This window comes from Chenopodium album, chromosome 26 (assembly GCF_948465745.1).
Source record: "Chenopodium album chromosome 26, dcCheAlbu1.1, whole genome shotgun sequence".
In the NCBI taxonomy this organism is placed as follows: Eukaryota; Viridiplantae; Streptophyta; class Magnoliopsida; order Caryophyllales; family Amaranthaceae; genus Chenopodium; species Chenopodium album.
The window spans coordinates 29,049,316-29,075,424 of record NC_137859.1 but is presented as its reverse complement, the minus strand read 5'-3'; the positions used below and the strand labels follow the sequence as shown (position 1 = coordinate 29,075,424).

At 35.7% G+C, this 26,109-nt stretch overlaps 1 protein-coding gene across 1 annotated transcript; it reads left to right on the top strand.

Annotated features, from left to right (window-relative positions):
• The first annotated feature begins 17,782 nt into the window (after positions 1-17,782).
• Positions 17,783-19,312, top strand: LOC145616987 (uncharacterized). Its single transcript, XM_081671696.1, has one exon. It carries the CDS (start codon positions 17,783-17,785, stop codon positions 19,310-19,312), a length of 1,530 nt encoding a protein of 509 aa, XP_081527822.1.
• The last annotated feature ends 6,797 nt before the right edge of the window (positions 19,313-26,109 follow it).

Here is a 26,109-nt window from a genome sequence, read left to right as displayed (position 1 = left end):
ATAAACTGCTCTTTGACATAAATTGAATCAATTAAAACTCAACATCATTATGCCATACAAATATTTCATACTACCTCAGGTCCACATTACTTGCAACTATTTCCTTTTTGGGCCGGTCCACATTACTTGCAACTTTCTCATTTATTTCCTTTTAAGTAACTTTTTCACTAGGCGAAAAAATGAATTAGCCACCGGTTCAAAACCCCCCTATGCCACCGGTTTTGAACCGGTGGTCATTTGGGGGGTGGCAATACTCGGTTGAAAAGGCCACCGGTTCAAAACCGGTGGCAAAATTAAGTATTGCCACCGGTTAACCGGTGACAAAAACAGTTGGCGGTTTTTTTTAATTATTAAATATAAATGCCACCGGTTAACCGGTGGCAATGTACATTATGTAAATTTTTTTCTTAAAGAAATATAATAGAACAATTAAATAAAAAAAAATAAGAACATCAAAATCCAAATCAAACAATAACGATAAATATAATCGAAAATTTATAATATATAATCAAAAATAAATTACAATATAGATCAATAAAATCGAAAGTATTTCTTACAAAAAAAAACCGAACAATTACAACATATAAATAAAAAAAAATTACAATATAAATAAAAAAAAAAAAAAAAACATCAAAATCAAAATTCTTGCATCTTGATTCTTCGGCTTGATTCTTCGATTTAAATTAAATCAACATACCTGCACCAATTAAAACAAAAAAAATAAATCTATTAAAATAAATAAACTGCAAAAAAAAAGGGCGATATGCATGTACCCTTTAATCGAATAAAATCAGACCCAGAAAAACAACCCACAAATTAGTTAAAAACCTTGATATTGATGACCAAGAACTCAATAAAAAAACCAGAATTTAAATCGACTAAAATAAAAAAAAATCGACTTCAAATCGATTTCACCCTAGAAAATCCCAAAATAGATCGATTAAAATCAGTTTTAAACCCAGAAAAAACACAAAAATATAATAAAAACCCAGAAAAAAAAGAAAAATAACTCAGAAAAAAAAATTAAGCAAAATCCCAGAAATCAGTTAAAAACGAGAATTAAATGGAACTCAAAAAACAAATCGAATTGATTTTCAAAACAAGAATTAAAAACAAATTGAGGATTAAATCGAACTCAAAAAAACAAAAAGAGTTGAAAACGGATTGATTTTCACGAACTCAAAAAAAAAAAAAGGAAAAAAAACCCCAAGAATTAAATCGAATTAAAACCCTAACCTCGTGCATGTCTTCGCGGTGTTGGTCTTGGTGGTCTTGGAAATGAAAGAGAAGGAGACAAGACGGGGATCGAAGATAGGGGATGAGAAGGAGAAGGAGATCGAAGATAGGGGATGAGAAGGAGAAGGAGATCGAAGAAGGGGATGAGAAAGAGAAGGCGATGAGAACAGAGGAGAGGAGAGAGAAAGAGGGGAGAGGAGAGAGAAAGAGGAGAGGGAAGAGGAGAGGCGCGACTGATGATGAGAGGAAAAGAGGTAGGGTTTGGGGTTTATAAGGGGGGCTTTTTTTTTTTAACTCATTATTGCCACGGATTCAAACCGGTGGCCTTTCTAATTTTTGCCACGGGTTTGGTTGAACCGGTGGCAATTGTTCTTTGCCTCATCCCACCACTTAATTAAGCCACCGGTTTTCAAAAACCGGTGGCCAATGAGCGTTGCCTTTTTCAATTTTTCTACTAGTGTTTAGTGGTAAAGTTACCATTTTACCCTTACTTTTATTTCTAAACACCCTAATTAAAAAACTGATTTTATCTAATTACCTTAAACCCTAACATGAATTAAGTTAATTACTTTCACCAAAATCCACCCCTTTCCATCTAACAGCCACCTTCGGGAATTTCAACCACCTTCATCCTCCTTCATCTTCCTCCTCATCACCATCATCAAATTTCTACATTCTTCTTCCTTATCCCCATATTTTTTCTCTCCTCCTTCAACCTGTCTTGATTTCAGCGGCGATTTCCGGTGAGTTTCATCAGATTTCAGCGACAATTTCCGGCGAGTTCAAGAGTTTGACGGCGAAGAATTGAGCGTGAATTCGAAGGAATTTTCCGGCGATAATTCGGCAAACTCTTTTGTGAGTGTTCACTGCATTTCCTTCTGGTGGCGAGCTAGGAAATCGGTTGCTGGGTTTGTGGGTTCGTGGATCTTTGGGTTCATGGGTTTGTGGATCTTTTGGTCGGTGGGTTTGGGATGGTTTCAGATCGTTGGTGGGTTTCTCTCTCCTCTCCTTCCTAGTGGTTTAAGATCGGCGGCGGCGTGGTCTAAGATCGGTGGCCTCGTGGGTTTTGGTGTCGGTGTCGGTGTGTCGGGTCTACTGGGTTGGTTGTGTCGGTGTGCTGGGTTGGTGGTCGTGGCTTGGGTGTGGTCGTAGGTTAGTGGTCGTGGTCTAGGTTTGGTCGTTGGTTTGGTGGTCGTGGCTGGGTTGGTGGTCTTAGATGGGTTGGTGGTCGTGGCTGGGTTCGGTGGTAGGTGGTGGTGGCGGCGGCTGGTGGGTGTTTTCTATGCAGCTAGGTGGTGCCGGTGGTGGTGGGTAAATTAAAATAAATTTAGTAGAATTTGTTTTTTTTTTTTTTTTTTTTTTTTTTTTTTTTTTTTTTTTTAAAGGTTGGATTAAAACTTAAGCATATACCCTTATCTTTCAATAACATGCTTATGATCTTTTGCCTCGGCCTCCGCAATTACCCTCAAAGTTGCTAGTAAAGTGGACCGGAGGTAGTATATTGAGAATAATTCAAAAGATTCTCTCATATAATAAGGGCTTGTTTGGTTGATGTGTTGATGTACGTAGGAAGTAAATTTTCATGGGAAATTCTAATTCATGGGAAATTACTTCCTTTATTTAAATTCTTAGGAATTACGGGTTCGTTTGGCATCACTGTGGCTTTCTATTTTTTGGTTTTTTGTTTTTTAAAGTCATATGATACATGTCATATAATGAATAAAAATATAGTCAAACTTATTATAATCATGATAATTTTGAACACTGACAACAGAAAAGTGAAAACATATTTTTCTAATTTCATGTTTTTGGTTTTTTGTTTAAAAAAAAATAAAAAAAAATAAAAAACTGAAAATAGAAAACATAAACAATTTCAAACAAGCCCTACATAAATATGTTTGGCTGTCATATGAGAATTTGTAAATCATGGGAATTGTGAATGACCAAGGAGGGGTGGGTAAGTAACTTCCATGTTTTGTGGGAAGTGAAAATTCCCATGAATTGTGACTTCCCCCATTTTTGCTTTTTAATCTCAACCAAACAACATACTCAAAAGGAAATTCATGGAAATTTTGAGTGCCCATGGAAACTAAAGGCAACCAAACAAGCCCTATATAGTACTCCGTATCAAAATTTCAAATAGAAAGATTAAAAAGAGACAAAATGGAGTATGACAAATAAAACACGGATTTGTATCCATCTTATTAAAGTTGTAACAGCTTAACTGCTTAACATTTTCCTAGCATTTAGGGGGAGGAGATAAGAAATTAAAAATAAAATAAGTAAACCCTTCTCTTTTTTTTTGAAATAAAATCAATAAACCCTTCTTAAGTTATACTGGGTAGGAACAAATTTGGGTTAATCATTGTCCCAAAGATGTGTCTCCGTATGTTCTTATGGACAATATTTCCATTGATTAATAATATGCGCTAGTCTACATGCTTTAAAAAAAAAAGTTATACTGGGTAAGAACTTGTTTAAGATGAATAAAAAAAATAAAAAGAATTTGGGCAAGATACGTAAAAGTTTTGGGAGAGAAAGGATGATATAAGCAGTTATTGCTTTTGTTTAGATACTGTACTATGTTATTCCCGTGTGATGCACGGTATTACCAATAAAATGTTTACTTTTATGTGTGTAATCTTATGTATAAAGTGAAAGGGGATTTTGGGTGATAAAATTAACTTTCCCAAAATACCCCTTTCAATTTTTGTTTTTTTTATTTAAGAAAAAACTACAATTCTTAAAAAAAAAAAATAACTACCATCTAAACAAAAAAACTACCACCTAAAATAACTACCATTTGAAAAGAAAAAGAAAAAAAAAACTAACATTCCATGTAGAAAAAAAAAACAGAGAATCAAGCCTGATATATTCACACACACGAATTTTCGTGTGTCCTTAGCTATTTTAAATAATTTAAGAAAAAAATAGTAAATAATGATCTCTCTTATTAGATGATAGTTACACAAAAAAAATGTTAAATATTCTAATTAACTTCATAATTAAAACATAAAATCTAAAATGTTAGCATTATACTTTGTATTATTTTAGTGATTTTTGTTTCATTATCAAAAAAATTTAAAGAATTAGTAAAGATTAGAAAATTCAAACTCATCCCATGATAAATTGTAAAGAAAAAAAATCTACATGGGAGGAAAGAAGGAAAACGAAAGAGGCCAACCACCAATTTTTTACCTCCATAGGAAATTTTATAGTTAGTAAATTTAGTCATAAAAGCTTTTAGGAATATGGATAATTAATCTAACTTTTTCAAACATTAGTTTTATCTTGAAATGGAAAAAAAAAAGATGGTGTCATTTATAGTTTTGGAGGGAAATTTTTTTATAAGAAATTGACACATGGTAGTGGTGATGTCAGCGGTAATTAGTTTAGCACTCTGTATTAGTTATAGATAGATGTACTACCTCCGTTCTTTTATGTTCTATTCACTTACTATGGATACACAATTTAAAGAAATTATTGAAATATGTGAATGCGGGTAAGCTAGAGAGAGAGAGAGAGAGAGAGAGAGAGAGAGAGAGAGAGAGAGAGAGAGAGTATACAAAAAAGTGGATTTTGTCTGGAAAAGGTGAATAATAAAGTAAGAAAGAGAGAGAGAGAGAAAGGAAAGGTGTAATTATTATAAGTTGGAGTAGAGATGATCATTGAACAGGGCGGGCCAAGGCAAAAAAACAAAACACAAACTTTTGGGTGCGTCCAACCGCACCCAACATAGGCAACAGTTTGTGCGGCTAGAGAATGTAGCGGTAGCGGCAACAACCTCCATCCTTCCACCACCTACAAAATCAAACTCAGTGAATCAAAATCCAGATCTACATCCCAAAATCCCCAAATAATAATCCTCTAAATAAAAATGAAAAAATAATCAAAAATTAAAACAAATAAATAACCCTAAATCGAAAATAAAAAAAAACTTTACAATTAGAGGTGTTAATGGCGACGTCGGCGTCGGTGGTTGTTGATGTGGTGGTCACTAACAAATTCGATTTCGATAGCGCCATGGCTGAACCCAATTCCGCTTTTTATGTCGTCCAGAAGCGTAAGGTTAGTGAATTGAGTATTTGGGAATTATAATTTGAATGAGTATTTGGAGTATTTGGGAATTCCGCTTTCTATATCATCACTAACAAATTATAACTTTAATGAGTATTTGAGTATGCGAATGAGATTAAGTTGATTCAAGAAGTGGAGAGAGAAAGGGAATTGAGGAATGAAGGAGAAGGAGAGGGAGTGAGGATGGCGTGGGTGGCGTGAGGAGTAGGAGAAGGACAAGGGAAAAGTTGAAGAGGGGGAACTAGCTAGGAGAGAGAGTAATAAGGGTATGTTCTGTTCACCTTATTTTCACTTATTCAGGTGTAATAAGTTCAGATAAGTTCAGATCAAGTTTGATAGGTTTTGATATGGGTTACCCAAGTAAAAATTACAACTTAAATAAGTCTAAATAAAGTCTAATAAGTTCTCATAAATTCATATAAGTTCAGGTAAGTTCAGATTAGTGAAAATCAGGTGAATAGAACACACCCTAATTTGTTCTTGTCTTAGTTGTATACTTGTATATACTTACAATACTTTGTAGATAAGCCTACAAAATATACATATAAGCCAACAAGAGGAGTATATAAGCCAACAAAAGATACATATAAGTGTAGACACCCATTTGTGTCTCCCCAAAACCAAACCCAGTGATGAATGCCTTTCACGTCAAACCATTATCGAATTAGGTGAAAGTGGTTGAAAGTCAAGTGTTGCGGTTTAGTTTTTATTTAAAATCTCCTCTCTCTGTTTTTTAAAATAACTCTATTTATTTGAAAATAGCCAAACCCGTTTAGTTTGGTCCATAATTAAGGTCCAATAATAGTGTAGTTGGATAGGGCTCGAAAAGACCTTTCCAACGATATATTATAAGCCCAATTCCGATGAATATTGAGGAAGTTATGGCCAAAATATTAAACTGGGCCCGGTTAATTATTTACATACAGCCCAATGATCTAGAGGAGGGCCCAATGTTAGTTATTATTCCTAAAATCATTAGGATTAATTATAATTTCCTAAAAGTTTCTAGAAGATTCTTTTTAATTCTAATATTATTAGATTTAATAATTAATTATTTTAAAATAGACTTTTATTCGGAGTAAAATATTATTTTATTATCTTAAAAATACGTATTTTATCTTCTGTACGGATTCCGTAGATCAAGTTGATTAAAGATCAGATTCCGCGTGAAGAAAACGCGCTAATACAGGTTGTCGCCAAATGACAAGTCTGTCGCCGCGCGACAGACCTTGTCGCGTCGCGACAGAGTCGGTTCCTGACGACAGCGTGTAGTTTTATTCCTTATCAAATTCTATGTTTTTTCGGATTATTTTCATTATAAATAGGGTCCGAAGCCTTGTTTTCAGAATCATCAATTCTTCCTTAAATTCTCTCTATTCTCCTTCTAAGTGATATAGCTTATTCTTTCTCCCTCTTTTTCTAAAACTAGCTTTTTACACACAATATTCCGCATTCACAAGATCTTGAATCTCTTAGCCAAGTTCGAAGTTGCCTTCGCCCTAGACGTGAAAGGTTTGATATTTTCTGAGGGTTTGGTCCAAAACTAGTCAAAACTTTGTTTACTTTAATTTCAATTTGATTCTTTAATTGTTATTTATTTTCATTGAAGTTTACTAACTTGTGTATTTTGTTATTAGAAAGAGGTACAAGGCTTCAAAGTAAGTAGATTAGCTTACTTCCTATTTCTTTCACAATGTAGATTGCATGCTTATTATTGTTTTATATTCCTAGTATCATGTTAGGATGCTTTTAATGCTTTATAGTATCATGTTAAGATGTTATTTTATGCTTTCTAGTATCATGTTTAGGATGCCCTTGCTCTTTTCTAATATCATGTTATCATGTTAGTACCATGTTAGGTTTAAAGCTTTGATCTTTATTGTTTAGTGACATGCTAGGATTTGTTATTAATCTTGTTAGTATCATGCCTAGGATCTTGCTATCATATTTAAGCTTTATTATGCCTTATCATGTTGTTATCATCGTTATTGTTATTTTGGTTTATTTATGTTGCTTGATATTTATTTATTATTGTTATTGCTTGATCACACCTTTTATGATTGTTAAAGGGAATTTGTACTTAAAATCACGCTTAATAAGATAATTAATAATTTGGTTTAGGCTAATGTGATTTTAACTCAAGTGATCGCCAATGATAGTCTTATTTGTGCATTAATTTCAACCAACATAGATAAACAGGGTAGGATCAATATAATGTTTGTATGTTATTCGAAAAGCGCGCATGAATACGAGCAGAACAAAGTAGAGGCCTATTTTATAGGGCGGGTCCTTTCTTTTGTAGATTGGATTCGTACCCTCATCCCCGGACCCTATTTGGTTCAAGACCTTATGGAGTAGTTGATGGTCCTTTTGGATTGTCTTTTGGGTTTACAAGTTCCTAAAACTTGTTGGCGACTCTTTTTGCTCTTTGTCTTTCCCTTTGAAACACCACCGTACTTAAGTGTATGATCACAGTGGGGTTCAAGTTTGGGGTTATCATAATGCTTGAAATATTCCCTACAGTTTTTGGCGACTCCACTGGAGAGGATTTCTATTTATATTCCTGAAATTTATTTAATTTTGGCAATTATTTTGAATGAGCGGATGAGACTCGAAAAATTCTAAGTATTTCATTTGCGTGATTTGATTAACATTATTGTCATATGCATTAAAAGGTCCTCATGGGAGCACCCCATGAGTCAATCCATAGGAATTTTACACGTAGGAAATTTGAGAAATATCTTTCATGACTAGAATCGAGAAGATGATGCGAAATCTGGAAAATTCGAAGAACACAGAAACTTGCCAAGGCATGTAGGAACTGGCGTCTAGAAAACAGGGCTTGTCGCCCGTAAAAAGTTTCTGTCTCCTGGCGACAGGAGCTTTTTTGCGGCGACAGTCCCTGTAGTCTGGCGCCAAGTTCTTCTAATACCGAGCCAGGGGTCTGCCTTCTTGCTTTGACCATTTCTAGCATTGTTGGCTTGATTTTACTTATTGATTGAGTCCTTTTCTCACTTTTCTGAACCCATATGTGTTCTACATATGGAAATAACCCTTTGGGGGTTCCTGCTTCACCTGCCCAATGGAATATCCCACTATCATGTGCAAAGTTCAGATTTGGGTATGTGCAAAGTTTGTGAATCCACCAAACCATGGAGTCGAGTTCGATTTCATCACGAACTCGCGGAATCCTATCCATTCGCTCCAACCCTCCCGGTAGGCTTGTGTGCAATGCATATGGATTCATAACCATGGACCTTTTTGACTTAACCCATATCCTCGAACTTTAGAGAACTAGAGCCATGGTTAGGTTGCAAACTCATCATATTGTGACTATGTGAACTACTTGTGCACCTTTGCTTGTATATATTATATGTGTGTTAACCGTTTGTTTGACTTGTGTTAAAGACTAAATAAAATTGACTAATGACTAAAAGGACTTTGTCTAATTAATTAATTTTGAATTAATTAAAGGCTAATAAATTAATCAATTCGACTTAGTACGACTTTAGGCATGTACATTTAGAGTAAAATTACTGGAAACAGTCCAGATTAATGTTCCAGCAATGGCACAGAAATTTGGACTGTGGTGCTGCAGTTTAGTGTCTGTCGCCTGGCGACAATTTTGTCGTCTGGCGACAGGCTTTAAACAGTGGCGACAGTCCTGTTGTTTTAGCGACAGTCCAGTTTTCTTGCTCGAGTCATCACGACGAGTCTAATTAACAGTCTACTAATCGGTTTATCAATTTATTAATGGTTCAAACCATGTTTAAGTCTTTAATTGAGTTTAGGCACTTAAAGTCCAATGGTCATACACTATGAGTCAAAGCATGTCACTCACACACACATAAAGCACACACATAACATGTTTGTCACATTATGACCATGTTTAGAGAGTCTTGAATGCGTGTTTTCCGTTATTTTTTTTAGGGGGGTAAGTCGGATATTAATCCTCCAATTTTAAAACTTCATTAAAATTTCCCTTAAAAGATATACCCCATTTTTTGCCTATTCTTTTTAATTTTTTTAAACCATAAAGTCAAGTCAATTAGAGTCAAGTATTAAAACAAATATGGTTTAACAAGAAAGGAAGGACGTTTAATCAAGGACAACACTTTTGTTCAAGTCTTACTTTTTGACAAACCAATCGGTAGAAAAAGGAAAGCTAAGAAGGCAATGGCTAGTCAAGAAGAACTTAATGAGGTCAAGGGACAGGTAGCCAACTTGGCTGAGATGTTACAAAACCTATCGCTGCAAATAAGTAATCCTGAAAAACAGAAACAAATGGACCTAATCCAGGATAGCTTGGGCAAGCTGTCCAACGACTTTAGATTCCAAGAGATTAGCTCCCAAGGGGTCTCGGTGGATAAGGACCTTCTCCCACAGAAGTTCAATCCCAATGACATCCATAAATTTAAGGCTATGGATAACCCTTATTTTCATTTAAGAGCTTTTGAAACTGTAATGAACATTAAGGGGATAGATAGAAAAGCATTTCACTCTGTATTTTCATTATCTTTAGAAGTTGTATGTCAACCGTGGTACTTTTCACTTGATAAAGAAAAGACCTCTAGTTGGGAATCTATTGTAAGCGCTTTCATTGAAAGGTATAAATGCAATATACAAATTGAAACCGATCATAGAGAGCTAGAAATGCTAAAGCAAAAAGAAAATGAAGGTTTCACCTCCTTCTTTAATAAATGGAGGGAAACTACTGCAAAAATGGTTGAAGTACCTAGTGAGAAAGAATCTGTCAGGATGTTTATTAAGAACCTCCAAGAAAAATATTCTAAACACCTTAGGTACCAAAGCAATCTAAACACCTTTAAGGCTGTCTATGATATTGGAATTAATATTGAAGATGACCTCGCTAAACAAAAAGCTGCTAATAATAACTCAAATAGTGGCTGGAAAAATAAGAAGAATGACAATCCTTCTTCATCCAAATCCACCCACTCAAACAATGTTAGCACCTTTAATCTAAATGAAGTTTTGGCAATGAACAACAATCAAGGACAAAAGAAACCATTTAGGAAGAATTATACTCCTATTGGTATGAGTTATGACACCGCGTTTGACCGCTTACATGCAAAAGGTCTTATAACTCCCATTGGACCATTTGGGGACCAACCTGTCGAAAGGAGAACGGCTAGCTGGAACCCAAATGCACATTGCAAATATCACCAAGGTAGGGGTCATCCTACGGAAAATCGTTGGAGGCTAAAGGAAGCTATTCAAGACTTGATCGATAGTAACAAGCTCCCATTGCCCCCTGCAAGCAAGAAGCCAAGTATCAACACCGCACCGCTGTCAGATTCTTTGGCTATTTCCGACGAAGAAAATCAAGTGGATCCATCTAGCCTCATAGAGCCTATCGAGACCATTGAAGAAGAAATCTTCGAAGATGCTCTCGAATTCCATGGCCAAGAACCTGCAACTAAACAAGAAGTTTTGGCGTTGACATCAATATTGTCAGAAATGTACAAGTTGCTATCACAAACCTTTGAGGCTATAAGAGAGAAAAATGAGTTACTTAAAAGTAAACCTCCACCCAAGCAAAAGAAACCTTTTTCTCTCTAAGTGATTGACACTCCCAGGAAAAATAATAGAAGTTATACTCCAATTGGGACGTCGTATGCTAACATGTTCGAAATGCTCTCCGAGAATGGTAAAATTCAACCTCTCGAACCGAGACCATTTGAGTCACTAAAAAGGATGGACAAATACTATTGTTCATATCATCAATCAGGGGGACATACAATAGAACACTGCTTCAAGTTCAAAGATTTGGTTCAACGTTTGATTGATGAAAAGAAATTGGTTCAGCTTCCACAAGATGCCACGATTAATGGAGTATGGGACAGTGATGATGAGGACGTTTACCTTAAGGATATTGAAGAGACTACTCTATCAACAATATACCCAGTAGGTGACATTTGGGACGAAGAAGATTCGCCCATAGATGTCCTCACCAGGTCCGGGAGAATACAACCTCCCATTTCAACACAACCTATACCTTCTATCCAGCAAATTCCCGTGCTTATTATAGAAGACAACGATGTTGTCAAACAGCTAAAAAAGACTAAAGTGGAAATGAACGTATGGAAGCTCTTAGCCACATCTCGAGAGCATAGAGTTGCGGTTATGGATGCTTTGGCTAAAGTAGGTATAGATTCGGACACTACTCCTGAGGGACTTGCTAACTTCCTCACGAGTGATATCCCAAGTCCAATTAACTTAGTCACTTTTTCGGATAAGGATCTACCACCGGAAGGTAACAAACACAATAAAGCTCTAAATCTCACAGTCATATGCAATAGGATGAACGTTCCTTTGACTCTTGTGGATAATGGTTCAGCAATTAATGTGTGCCCACTTAGAACCGCGAGAATGTTAGGAATAAGAGATGAGGATTTATCCCCATCAACTCAAGGCATAAGAGCTTATGATAACTCACGTCGTCAAGCACTAGGGACAATTACTATGAATATAACGGCGGGTGCAATTGAGCATGCCACCACATTTCAAGTAGTGGATATCAAGGCATCCTTTAACTTGCTATTGGGACGCCCTTGGCTTCATGATCTAAAGGCCGTCCCTTCATCTCTTCATCAACAAGTAAAGACCATAGTTGGAAGAATTCCAATTACCATTGATGCTTCATCCATGAGGATCAAAATAGTAGAAAATCCACTAATTAATGTGGAACACGATGAAAATGATGAGGATTTGTGGGGCTTTAGCGAAGAGGTCTCCTTAATAGAGGAAGACGAAAGGACCCCTCTTCATTACGACCTCCACTCAAACATGACGACTAATGCTATTCTAAGAAAGCAAGGACATTTTCCTGGAATGACTCTAGGAAAGAAGAAAGGAATAGCTAAACATATGGGACTACTTGGCCTCCCTAAATTGGATACTTTCGGACTTGGTTTTGAACCAACTCGCGAAGACCTTAAGTGGGCCCAGGAAAAATCAAGAGCACGAAGGAATGCTCGCGCACAAAAAAGGGAGATACCCATGGATCAATATCCTCTCACCTTAAATGGACAATTTATAAGAGAAGGAGAGGATTACCCTTGTCAAGAATTTCCTGAACCTTCTGTTGTAAATGGCATAAGACAACCTGGGTTTGAAATCTTTTTGGATTGTTACTTTCTAGACAAGATCCCAACTCCAATTTATAAGGAGAAGACACCTCCTTGCTTTGACTTTAATGTCATGGGACTCCTCTTTGGAAGAGAAAAGAACGAGCCAAGATACGCGGAAGATGATTCTTCACTTATCCAAACAGTTCTCCAAAGTGAAGGCTTTGATCCCTCGGAATTTATCACTCCAATAGAAGATCAAGAGCGTGGATGGCGCAAGACAGTGAAGATAACCACTACAAATGGAAGGAAGATTTCAGTAACTACAGGACAAGGACCAATGTTCGAAGAATCGTCTGAGTCAGAGTCTGAGTTAGAGTCTTCCCCTATCGAGTCTTCCAAACCTTTAGTTGTAGCACCCTCGCCTTCTATTTCTACTCCTAGGATAGTAAACAATCAAGTCCCAGCGGACATTTCTTTATTTGATGTAATGATTTCTGAATTTAATAATATGTCTTCTTCCCCGTATTCTTCTTGTTTTTCTTTATTTAAAGATGACGAGCATTGCTTAACTAATGATGAAAATGATAAAGAAATAATTAAAGCAATGGAAACACTTGAAAACAAGACACCAATAATTGAGGATACGGAAACAGTTGATATCTCAAAAGATCCAACCATTAAAAGAGAAGTTAAAATCGGACTAACACTTAGTAAAGATGAAAGAACCGATTTAATTAATCGACTTAAAGAATTTATTGATGTATTCGCTTGGTCGTATGAAGATATGCCAGGCATTAATAGAGAGATAGCTCAACACACAATACCATTAATTCCAGGAATGAAACCTGTAAAACAAAAGTTACGTCGAATGAAACCCGACGTAGCTCTTAAAATAAAAGAAGAAGTGCAAAAACAAATAACTGCAGGTTGTATCAGGGTATCTAAATACCCCGAATGGGTCGCCAATGTCGTCCCGGTTCCGAAAAAAGATGGTAGAGTTCGAATGTGTGTCGACTATTGAGATCTAAATAAGGCAAGTCCAAAGGACGACTTCCCTTTACCACACATCGATATTTTGGTAGATATTACAGCAAATCATGCGCTTCTCTCGTTTATGGATGGGTACGCAGGATACAATCAAATCCTCATGGCCAAAGAAGACATGGAAAAGACAACGTTCATAACACCTTGGGGTACTTATTGCTACACGGTAATGCCATTCGGGTTGAAAAACGCGGGTGCTACTTACCAACGAGCAGCAACTGCCCTACTCCATGACATGATGCATAAAGAAGTGGAGGTTTATGTGGATGACATGATCGTAAAATCAAAAGACCGCCAAGGACACCCAATAGCCTTAAAAAAGTTCTTTGAAAGGCTAAGAAAATACAACATGAGATTGAACCCCTCCAAATGTGCTTTCGGAGTTACCTTAGGAAAATTCTTGGGATATGTCATAAGCTCTAGAGGAATAGAGATAGACCCCACCAAAATCAAAGCAATCATGTCCATGCCGCCGCCCAAAACCGAAAAGCAAATTCGAGGATTCATTGGCCGGTTGCAATACATAAGTAGGTTCATATCCAAGCTAACCACAATATGCGAACCAATATTCAAGAAGCTTAAGAAAAATGTACCTATATATGGGACGATAAGTGTCAAAAAGCCTTTGAAAAGATCAAAGCCTATCTCTCGAATCCTCCCGTATTAGCTCCAGCATTCCCTGGAATACCCCTAAGGTTATACTTAACCGTCACAAAGGAAACAATGGGAGCCATGCTCGCACAAGAAGTAGAAAGTAAAGAAAATGCTATTTACTACCTAAGTAAGAAAATGCTCGAGTATGAGACACGCTATACACCATTGGAAAAGTTGTGCCTCGCATTGGTGTGGGCCACAACTAAATTAAGACATTACATGCTCGTGCATACCGTTTACGTAGTCTCGCAAATGGACCCCCTTAAATACCTATTCGAAAGATCTACACTTAACGGGCGTATCTCAAGGTGGATAGTGAATCTGGCCCAATTCGATATAAGGTTTATGCCTCAAAAGGCAATTAAAGGATCAATAGTCTCGGATTTTCTAGCAGATTTCCCAATAGAAGATTCGACACCCTTGGAAGAGAATGAATTCCCAGATGAAAGTTTAATGATGACAGAGCATGATACATGGACTCTATATTTCGATGGAGCCTCAAACCAAAAGGGATGCGGCGTAGGAGTCTTACTAGTATCACCTAAAGAAGAACATGTTCCTATATCCATTGAATTAGATTTCGACGTCACCAACAACGCAGCCGAATATGAAGCATGCGTGGTAGGCCTCGAAACCGCTTTAGCCTTAGGTGTAAAGAAACTCCGGATATTTGGGGATTCTTCTTTAATCATTAATCAAATCTCAAAGAGATGGAAGGTTAGGAGTGAAAGCTTAGCTCCCTACCAAACATATTTGGAAACTCTCACTGATTAGTTAGAAAAAGTGGAATACACTTACCCACCTAGAGAGGAAAACCAATTCGCCGATGCCTTGGCAAGACTAGCCTCAATGGTTAGAATTCCTAAGGAAATTGAGCAAATGCCTTTAACCATAGAAAAAAGGCATAAACCAGCATATATTCAAGCTATAGAAGACGATGAAGTGATCCAAGAAGAAGAACATGAAGAAGAACCATGGTTCATAGATATACTAAATTATGTCACCAAAGGAGAATATCCTCCTCATGCTGACAAAAGAGCGAAAAGAGCACTAAGACTTTTAGCTGCCCAGTTTGTAATCATAGGAAATGAACTACACAAAAGGGTACCTAAAGGTCGAGCTCTATTATGTGTAGGCAAAAAGGATGCTCAAAGAGCTATGAGAGTAGTCCACAAAGGTATATGTGGAACACATGTTAATGGAAAAATGCTAGTCCAAAAGATAATGCGAGAAGGATATTATTGGACTACCATGAATAAAGATTGTCATCAATATGTAAAGAGATGCCCCAAATGTCAAATTTATGCAAATTTACAACATATCCCACCATCTCTCCTCTACACCTACACTTCACCATGGCCTTTCTCTACATGGGGAATAGACATAATTGGAAAGATCACACCTCCCGGAACAGGAGGTCATGAATATATCTTAGTCGCAATAGATTACTTCACAAAGTGGGTGGAAGCACAATCATATGCCAAACTCACTGCCAAACATGTAGCGCTCTTTATCGAAAGAAACATAATTTGTCGATACGGAGTCCCACATGAAATGATAAGTGACAATGCACTACTACAAATTCCTTACTATTCCTACACTTTTTTTCCGACACTTAATGAACTGTCACTGTTGTTATTTTTTTTCCCTTATAATTTCGACACTTTATTCTACACTTTATAGCATCGCTAAATTATCCCACTAAATCATGCCAAACATAAAAAGCGGGCTCTAAATTTTTGTTTGGCGCCTCTCCAATTTTACCAAAAAATAAGGCAGCATACATATCTATCTATTAAAAAAGTGAAAAAAAAATAAAAAAAAAGAAGAAAAGCAAATCAACCTAAGCTACAGCAGCGTGGAAGTTATAGGGTTCTATTCTAAAGTCTAAACAGTAAGCCATTGAAACAAAAATTTTCAAAATTCTTGCACACTTAAAATTCTCAAATACCTAACTATTGAAGATTGATTCATGGTTTATTGGTGATTTCTTTGGCAGAAACTCAAGAATCAATTGTAAATTAAGAGGTAAGAACTCTAATTTCTTTTGTTTTCGTCTTAATAATTGATGATTTTTCTGGGCTCCAATTTGTTTTAATCCTTTTGAAATCGTTCGTTGTTTGATGTGATTTTGATTTTTCTTTGTATTTTTTACCTGCAATTCATGTGTTTTTCTTGACTACAATTGCTACAATAACTTTGTATTCTTATTTTTTTTGTGGGATTTTCTCTAATGTAATTGGGGCTTTCCTTCTGTTCGAGTTTTTGTTAGGAATTTCAAGATTTTCTGGGTTTTTGTTCGGAACTTTCTTATATCTTCATCATCCTACTTAGATAAAAGTAAAAACAATCTATTGATATTTATTTTCTGTCTAAGATTAGAATTTCCTTTGATTAAAATTTGAAACTTTGATACTATGTTGATTATAATAGTGAATTGAGATTATGACCCACTAGTGCTGTAATATAGTTTTAATATTTACACATGCAACTTCAAATATGAGTTTTTAGGTATTAATTATTACTTCTATGTTATTAGTGTTGTACTGTGTGAAGTATAACAGTCAATATATGATTGTGATTAGCAAAGGATAGTTACGGCTCGCATTTTAATGGAATTTTCTAATATACACAAATCAACTAGTTGTCTTAGCTTAGTTTAATCCCTAAATTACGTAGAAGGTCTGCTCCTATAAGTTTTATTTATGACAAAAGCATAGTCTTCTTGGTCTACACTATTTAGTTAATTAAAGAGTCAATTAGTATACATGACTGCATATATACTAATTGACATAAAGAATGAAAAAGACAAAAAAATAAAAAAGGCTTTGTCATAACATTACAAATTTGAGTTAAGGATGTTCCTAATTATAATTCTTAGACTATTATTGTATATCACCATAGTCGTATACCTTAACATAGTATATACCTTAATAATATATTTAGATTTAGTTAATAGTGAAATAACATCTTATTTCTTTTTACCATTATAAGAGCTTAGAGTATCTATGAGATTTATATCCATATTGCTTCTATATGACCTTGTTAGGTTATACTGTTATAAATAAAATTAAAGTTAGATGCCTTTCATTGTGACTTTGAGTCTTATTTTTTTCATAGTATACTTCAAAGCTTGCTTTTTTTTATTTTCTTAAATTTGTTTGTAAGGATAATCTTATTTGAAAAGCATGGATATCGATACAAGTTGGATTGAACTACCCAATAACCATCCAACTTGTCGTAGTGGAACTATCAAATTCATTAAGTTGGCTAAAGAAGGGCTTGTAGATGGAAAAGCTCTCTGCCCTTGTAAGAAATGTAGGGTGGATGAGTGGTTGACAATACCAGAAATAGAGGAGCATATTTTGTTTCAAGGTTTTGACAAGCGATACAAGAAATGGATTTTTCATGGCAGAGGACCAGTTCTTGAGCGCATGTTTAGTGATCAGCATGGTTCAATTGGGGATGTTGCTGGAAGAACTAGTGAAGGGGCTCAACATGGGGTTATAGGTCGAGATGATATGAGAGGCTTATTAGGAGATGCTTTTGGTGTTAATATGTCCACTGTGAATTAGCCTGAACCTGTAGATCCACATCATGCTGGATCTAGTGATCAAAGTGAGCCCAACTTTTTTGACCATTCCTCGATTGATGAGCCTACTCCATCCGCAACGCAAGTGATGAATGAAAAAGAAAAAGCTAACTTTGAGAGACTATTAGAAGCTTCAAATAAGGAATTATATGATGGATGTAAGACATTCTCTAAACTTTCATTTCTTGTTCGAATGTTTCACATAAAGTGTATGCATCACTTATCTGCTGAATCCTTTACAATGATTCTTGAACTTCTACTTGAAGCATTTCCTCAAATTATGGATTTCCCATCTTCATACTATGAGTCCAAGAGAATGATTAATACCTTGGGTCTTGGGTATGAAAAAATTGATGCTTGCCCTAATAATTGCATTCTCTATCAAGGTGAACATTCGGACAAGGATGAATGTGATGTATGCCATGCTTCGAGATGGAAAACAACTAAGTCTAAAGACGGTAGTACAAGTGGGGAAAATAAAGATGTAAAGAAAGATGAACCTGCCAAGGTATTTCGATATTTCCCTTTGATCCCAAGGTTAAAAAGACTTTTTATGTCTTCTAAGACAGCAGAAGATATGATATGGCATGAGAAGGATCGCGATAAACAGGAAGGTATATTGAGGCATCCTGCAGATGCTTCAGCATGGAAAGATTTTGATGATAAATATCGTGATTTTTCTTCTGATCCCCGAAGTGTGAGACTAGGGCTTGCTAGTGATGGTTTTAATCCTTATCGCTTAATGAATACCACGCATAGTACATGGCCAGTGGTGTTAATGATTTATAATCTCCCACCATGGTTATGTATGAAACGTTCTTCATTTATTCTTTCCTCTATAATTCCTGGAAAATCAAGTCCCGGAATTGACATTGATATCTATTTGGAACCTTTAGTGGATGAGTTGAAGTTATTATGGGAGGGAGTAGATGCATTTGATGCTTACAAAAAACAATATTTTAAACTATGTGCTGCTCTAATGTGGACAATCAACGATTTTCCAGCTTATGCAATGTTATCAGGGTGGAGTACGAAAGGCTATCATGCATGCCCTTCTTGTGCCCATGAAAATCCTGCTGTAAAGTTGGCAGGTAAAATGTGTTACAAAGGGTTTCGAAAGTGGCTGCCCATTGATCACCCGTATCGATCGCAAGCCCATTTGTTTGATGGGACACAAGAGTATGGTCTTGCTCCAAGCCGTCAATCAGGGACTGATGTTCAAACTCAACAAGAAGGGGTTGCATATACATATGGAACAGGGAAAAAACCTTCCATAAAAAAGAGAGCAAGACAAGATGATGATGATGATGACGAAGAAAATGATGATTCTGATGTTTTGTGGACTAAAAAGAGCAAATTTTTTGATTTGCCTTATTGGGAGCATAATCCTCTTCGTCATAATTTAGATGTTATGCACATTGAAAAAAATGTGTGTGACAATTTCTTAGTCACTTTACTAGATGTAGATAAGAAATCCAGGGATAATGAAAAAGTTAGAAAGGCAATGAAAGAAAAAGGAATAAAGCCACATCTTTGGATTAATACTAGTCCAAATGGGCAATCAATTATGCCTCCTGCTTCATATTCTATGTCAAAAGAGGAAAAACATGATTCTTAAGGGTATTTCAGAAATTAAGGGTTCCGGATGGATATTGTTCTAACCTCTCAAGATGCGTGAATATGAAACAAAAAAAATTTCAGAATCTTAAGAGCCATGACAACCATGTCATTATGAAAGACCTTTTGCCTGTAGCTCTACAAGCTTCAAGAACTACAGAAATTGTGGATTTGGTGTCAGAGTTGTCATCCTTTTTCAAAATCGTGTGCTCTACCACCCTTGATGTGAAAATGTTGGATGAGATACAAACCAAAATTGTTTTAACTCTTTGTAAGATGGAGATAGAGTTTGTACCGACATTTTTTACAATCATGGTTCATTTAGTCATTCATTTAGTGGAGGAAGCCAAACTTGGTGGACCAGTCCATTATAGGTGGATGTATCCTATTGAAAGGTTAGCATTTAAAATTAAATATTTATTCTATTGAATATTTTGATGTATTAAATATTTATATTTCTTTTCTTTAAACTGTATTTGGTAGGTACTTGGCCCATTTAAAATCATTTGTGAGTAACAAAGCGCAACCAGAAGGGTCAATTGCAGAAGGATACCATTTAGAAGAGACGATTAACTTTTGTTCAAGATACTTAGAAGAAATTGAGACCTTATTTTCTAGGCTGAAGAGAAATGACAATCATATTCTGGATACAAGTGCTTATTTAATTCTGGTGGTCGATTCATTGGGGCATAGAAAATTGCTCGTTTAGATGCTAAAAGTCTAGAGCAAGCACATCGCTACGTTTTACTTCATTCTGATGAGATGGCTGATTTCGTGAGTAAGTATTAAGTTAAGTTTCTTAATATATTTTTCTGTCTTTTATTTGTATGGTTGTTGTTTCTATAATTCAAGTGTTATGATATTTTACAGTGAGTTCTTACGCCAGAAGCGACGTGAGAATCGATTTAGAGGAGTACGAAGTGACACAATAATAGAGTATGATTGGATTATAAAAGATTTCTCTGATTGGCTTAGAGCCCAGGTTGTTATATATAGACTTCTGTTAAAATGAGACATTATTCAATAATTTTTTTTCTCACTTTATTAGTTATTTTATCATTTCAGGTACATAACATGGATAGCAGTAATGAGCAAGGGAAGCAAAGGAAAGCTTTAGCAAGTGGTTTATATGATCGTACTACAGAGTATAAAGGCTTTGTAATCAATGGCTACAAGTTTCTAACTGTAGACCATGAACGCTACCGCAGGACACAAAATTCAGGAGTTATGGTTGAGGCAGATGGCCAGTTTTACTATGGAAAAGTCAGGAAAATATATGAATTAAGTTATTATGGGACTTATAAGGTTGTGGTGTTTCGGTGTGATTGGGCACACATTAGTAAGGGATTGAAGAAATATAAGAATGGGGGTATTTCTATCAACTTTTCAAAGTTGATGCATAGTGGACGATTAATGAAAGATGATCCTTTTATTTTTTCATCTCAAGCGAAACAGGTTTTTTATGTTGAAGATGAGATAGAAAAAGGGTGGTTACATGTTATAGAATCTAAGCCTAGGGAGTTTTTTGAAATGGGTGATGAATAATTGATGTGTAACTTCTGTTTCCATTTTGAATGTTGGTATTACATGCATGAACTGAAATTTCAGATTTAATTTACCATTTTATTTTGAGTTTTGTTTATTGTTAGACAAGTTTATTTGCTTTGTGTAGCTTGAAACTTTTTTTTTCATGAAAATTAACAAGTTTATGTGTAGCAGCTGAATATGTTTCGTAGCAAAAGAATCAGGAGCAATTATGGTAATGATCAAGGTCAGAGAGCAGGTCAGAGAACAGGTCAAGGAGCAGGCCAGGGAACAGGTCAGAGAACAGGTCAGGGAACAAGTCAAGGAAAAGGACAGGGAACAAATCAAGGAACAGGTCAGGGAACAAGTGCTGCTTATACTGTCACTTCTGATGGGCTTAATAATTCTAATGCATCTCAAATGAATTTTGGTGAAAATTCTTCCAATGACAATGGGAATGAAGCGTGTAGAAATGGTGGAGGTTCAAGAAGGAATGCCAAAAGAAAGAAGCGCTCCATTCCTGTAAATGGGAACTCTTCTACTAACGAAGCCCATGATTGGAGTGATGATGTTAACTTTGATGAAAGAGAGGATGTTCGTGCTATTGGTAAGATACTTTACACGAGTCTTTGTTTTCAGACATAGCATGATTTTTTTTTTAAAAAAAAAAAATACATGTACTTCTCCCCTTTTAATTTCTTATTCAATTTAGTTCTGGAAATGACCGTATGTGATATCTTTGCTCTGTATGTGTAACATGTAGTTCTCTATTCTGAACTGTGGTGGTGTTTGTGTTGTATATTTGGCTGAAATATGAGTTAAGCTAACAACCATGGCATTAAGACCAACTTTATTATAGTAGTTTATAAATACTTTATTCAAACAACTTATTTATATATGTTTTATTCTTATATGCTTGAGTTGTAGATTCTGAAGGAAATGTGCAGTTATGGAGTGGTTCTATACAGCCACATGATGTGTGGTTTCTTGAAAAAGGAGTCAGATTTGAAGTTACATTCAACGGATTTTGCCAACCAATTAGAAAGGGTGGATCAATTCTTGTGAAATTCATTTCAAGTATCGCAAAGAAAGATGATATTTGTCCTATAAGAGATGTAAATTGGCGAAATGTGAACAAAACAATACTAGGTGATATTGTTAATTTGATTCATGTAAGTGGTTTTAATTATATTTTTCATTTAGTTGATTCCTTGTCGTATACATATATTTTATAATATCATTATATCCAAAAAATATATGAATTTTTGTAGGAAAAATTCATCATTCCAGATGGTAAAGTCTATGATGATGTAATGCTTAAGCACGTGGGTAAGCATCGTAGGCAGTGGAAGTTTGAGCTCAAAGCTAAATATTTCAATCCCACGGTACGAACCAGAACACAAATTGAAAATGATAGGCCAGGAGGAATTGTTCGTGAGAATTGGCTTCCGTTGGTCGAATATTGGTTTTCAAATAAGAGCAAGGTACTCTGTTATAATCTCTGTTTTACATTTTTCTTTCCGATTTAAAGTCATTTTGTTAATTTAATGGAATGGTAGTTGATTTAATGAAATGTACTTTTTTATGATAATGCTAGAATTATTCTGAAATCGGAAGAGAAGCACGTGCTTCTTTGGGACATCTACATACTAATGGTGCTACGAGCTTTGCCAATTTAAGAGACGAATTTGTATGACCGATGCATTTGCTGACACTATATTGATAAATATTTATCTGTTTTTGTGATTTTAAAATATATTAATTGAATGATGAATTCTCTTATGAAGGAGATTGAGCATGGAAGAGAGCCCGGTGCTTATGAGTTTTTTGATAAAACTCATCAACCAAAGAATGGATGCTATCCTAACAACACAAATACTGGAGAATTCATTGTATTATTTCCTAACTTATTTCATATTTCATTTTAATTACCTGCCAACCTTGTAATTATACACTTTACATGTGTGTGACTATATACTTCCATGCAGGACATGGCAAAAAAAAGGATTGATTCAAGTGCTGCAAATTCATCAACTCCGAAGCCTCAAGAAGTGATAGAGAACGAAGTCTTCAATGATTTGATGTATGATAAGGATAAAAAAAAACCAAAGACCATTGGGTTATGGATTTAAGGTGAATCATAATGACGTGTTTGGAGTTCATGCATTATTGCGAAAAAAGGGGCACTTCTTATAACAGTAGCAATGACTAGATTATGAAAGCTGATTTTGCAAGGTATAAGAGGCATACCACAGACCTCTTATTGAGACTGACAACACAGATGACTAACATGTTGGATGCAGTGCGAAGCGGTAATGTCTCTAATGAAATGTTAGATGCTACTTCAACAGCATTACGCTCCATACATGCTCAGGTCAGCATCCCTTTTTGAAAAAAAATGTAACATTTTTTTGTTTATAAATTATATATATACAGTGATAAGGTGTACATGGATTAAAATGCACCTTTAAAATAATAAACTGTAGGTTTTTTTGTTATGGAATAGGAATCTCATATTTACTTTTTGTATTATATGGCTCATATAAATTGCACAACATATTAATTGATGTCAAAAAAATTTTCACAGAATATAGAAGAATCAAATGCAGATGATGATGAAGATGAAGACGAGGATGAAGATGACTTGGATCTTTCTACTTGATTGGGCATGGAAAAATAGCACATATATTTTGCTCATTGAATATGGGAAACAATACAACATACATTATGGAGATCGACAGTGAACTTAATTTCTTGTTTAGACTTTTAGCATTGTCGGTAATTATGATTATGTTATTTTGATGATGAACGAATTTTAAGTTTATGTATGGATTTTCGGAGATTGTGGTTTTGTTATTTATAGAATGAGATATGTAGTACTACTTTTCTTATTGTTTAACTGTTACTTATTTATCATATTATGTGAGTGCAAATAGAATTTATTTTTGACAACTAGTAGGATACATATGGTCCTATAAATTATTTCATATAAGGCGACGCTTGAAAAAGTTGAAATAGATATAAGATATGAGAAAATCTCGACACCTTGATGTGTCCATTAATTCCTGTAATAAATCACTAAAATTAATCTCGACGCTTTTTAGTGTCTAAATATTTCCCGCTTTTTCTAAAAAACAGGTATTTCCGACACTTTAGAATGTCAAAAATGTAATGCGGGAAAAAAAATAAATTTATTCCTCTCAAAAATAATGACACTTTAAAGTGTCAGAATGTGAAGTATAGATGCTTTAAAACGTCGATATTAATGACACAACAAAGTGTCGGGAATTTCCGACATGCGAAATTCCGATACTTTACAAAGTGTCGGTAGTTACTTTACCGACGCTTTGAAGCGTTGAGAAAACACGGAAAATGTGTAGAAAAGGATAGGGTATTCTAGTAGTGATGGAACTCACTTTCAAGCCGAATGTGAAGAATTGCTACAAAAGTATGGTATTCAACATCACCATTCTTCCCCTTATAGACCTCAAGCAAATGGAGCAGTTGAGGCCGCTAATAAAAATTTAAAAACAATCATTGAGAAAATGACTGAAAATTATAAGGATTGGCCTGACAAACTTCACTTCGCACTGTGGGGTTATCGCACGTCAATCCGAACATCAACAGGAAATACGCCATTCAACTTAGTATATGGAATGGATGTCGTACAACCTGTAGAATTAGAAATACCTTCGCTACGCATTGCGTTAGAAAAAAAACTTGATGAAGTCGAATGGACTAGAGCACGGTATGAAGAGCTAATTCTACTCGATGAAAAACGACTAGAGGCTCTACATCACACCCAATGTTATCAAACCCGCATGGCTAGACATTTCAATAAGAAAGTCAAGACTAGAAATATCAAGGTTGGGGACCTGGTATTGAAAGCATTAAGAAAAAATATTTTGGACCCAAGAGGCAAATTTAGGCCTAATTGGTCCGGACCATATATTGTCAAAACAATCCTGTCAGGAGGCGCGGCTAAGTTAACTGACATGGATGGTAATGAATTTTCGAACATGACAAACCTTGACCAACTTAAGAAATACTACCCATAAGTACTTGAGTAAAATACTCAAGAGAGCTACGTTTGGCCTGATTCCTTAAACAAGGATACGTAGGCAACCCAAACAGGGTGCGACCACTTTAATTTTTTCAAATTCTGTATCCCCGAGGTAAAAAGCACATGTCTGCAAAATTTCAAGACTGGCGCCAGAAGATAGCCTCTGTCGCCAGACGACAATTTTTTCGCCAGGCGACAGAGCCAAATTGACAGCGACAGTAAATTGGATAACAGCGCCAGGTTTCTGCGAGTGTCTGGGCAAGTTTCGTATATTCTGGAAATTTATTTAACTTCCGTACTCGAATTAATTCTCCGAAAATAAATATTGTAATTGTTTTCATTGCTTTAATTGAAAAGTTAATTGAAATAAAAGCTGAAATTTTATTAATTAATAAAGAAATTACATTATTGATGAAATAAAAGCTGAAAAATTAACTAAAACAAATTAACTTTGTCTAATAAATCAAAGGAAAAGCAATGCTCTATTCTTTTTTCTCTTTCTTGATCCTCTTCCAATTTTTGTCTCCATTCTCTTCCTCTTGATCCATAACCTTTGCTAGGAGACAACCATTAGAAGACCTACACTCTATTTTAGTATATATAGTTTCCCCCTCCGCTAAAACCCCATGTTTCTTCTCTACCAAACTTCCTTTTTCGTAGAGTCAACCTTTCTTTTTCCTTTATCTTTATTAGAACTTTTCTTCCTTGGCATAATAGGAGTTTTGAATTCGCTCCTTTCTTCAGGCGTTCCTTAGCAGGGACCTTTTTGTCACCTAGACGATTCTTCGCATTGGTCTTCTCAATCTTGACCTGGGATTTCTGGAATCTTCCATCAAGCCATTGTTTCACTTTGTTTGACAAACAAGGTGGATCCTTGTGGGTAATCACCTCCCATAAGGGCCTACCACTCCAATATTTGTCAAAGCGCTCAACCTCTTGTGACATAGGAAATTCATAAGGACGGCGGAGATCTCCTGTAGGAATGGTTTGTGCGAGACCATATTGTCTCATAACTCTACAAGGAAAATAGAAGGTTAATCTTGACAAGCTCGGGAGACGACAGTATGCTTGGTTATTACAACCAACCATCGCCTCAATCTTCCACCAAGGGACAATCCAGCTTATGGTAAAATCACCGGCAGCAAACACCTTGCCCCATTCACGGCGACCTATCTTCAAAAATCGTTTCTTTCGCCGGACTATGCAATTTG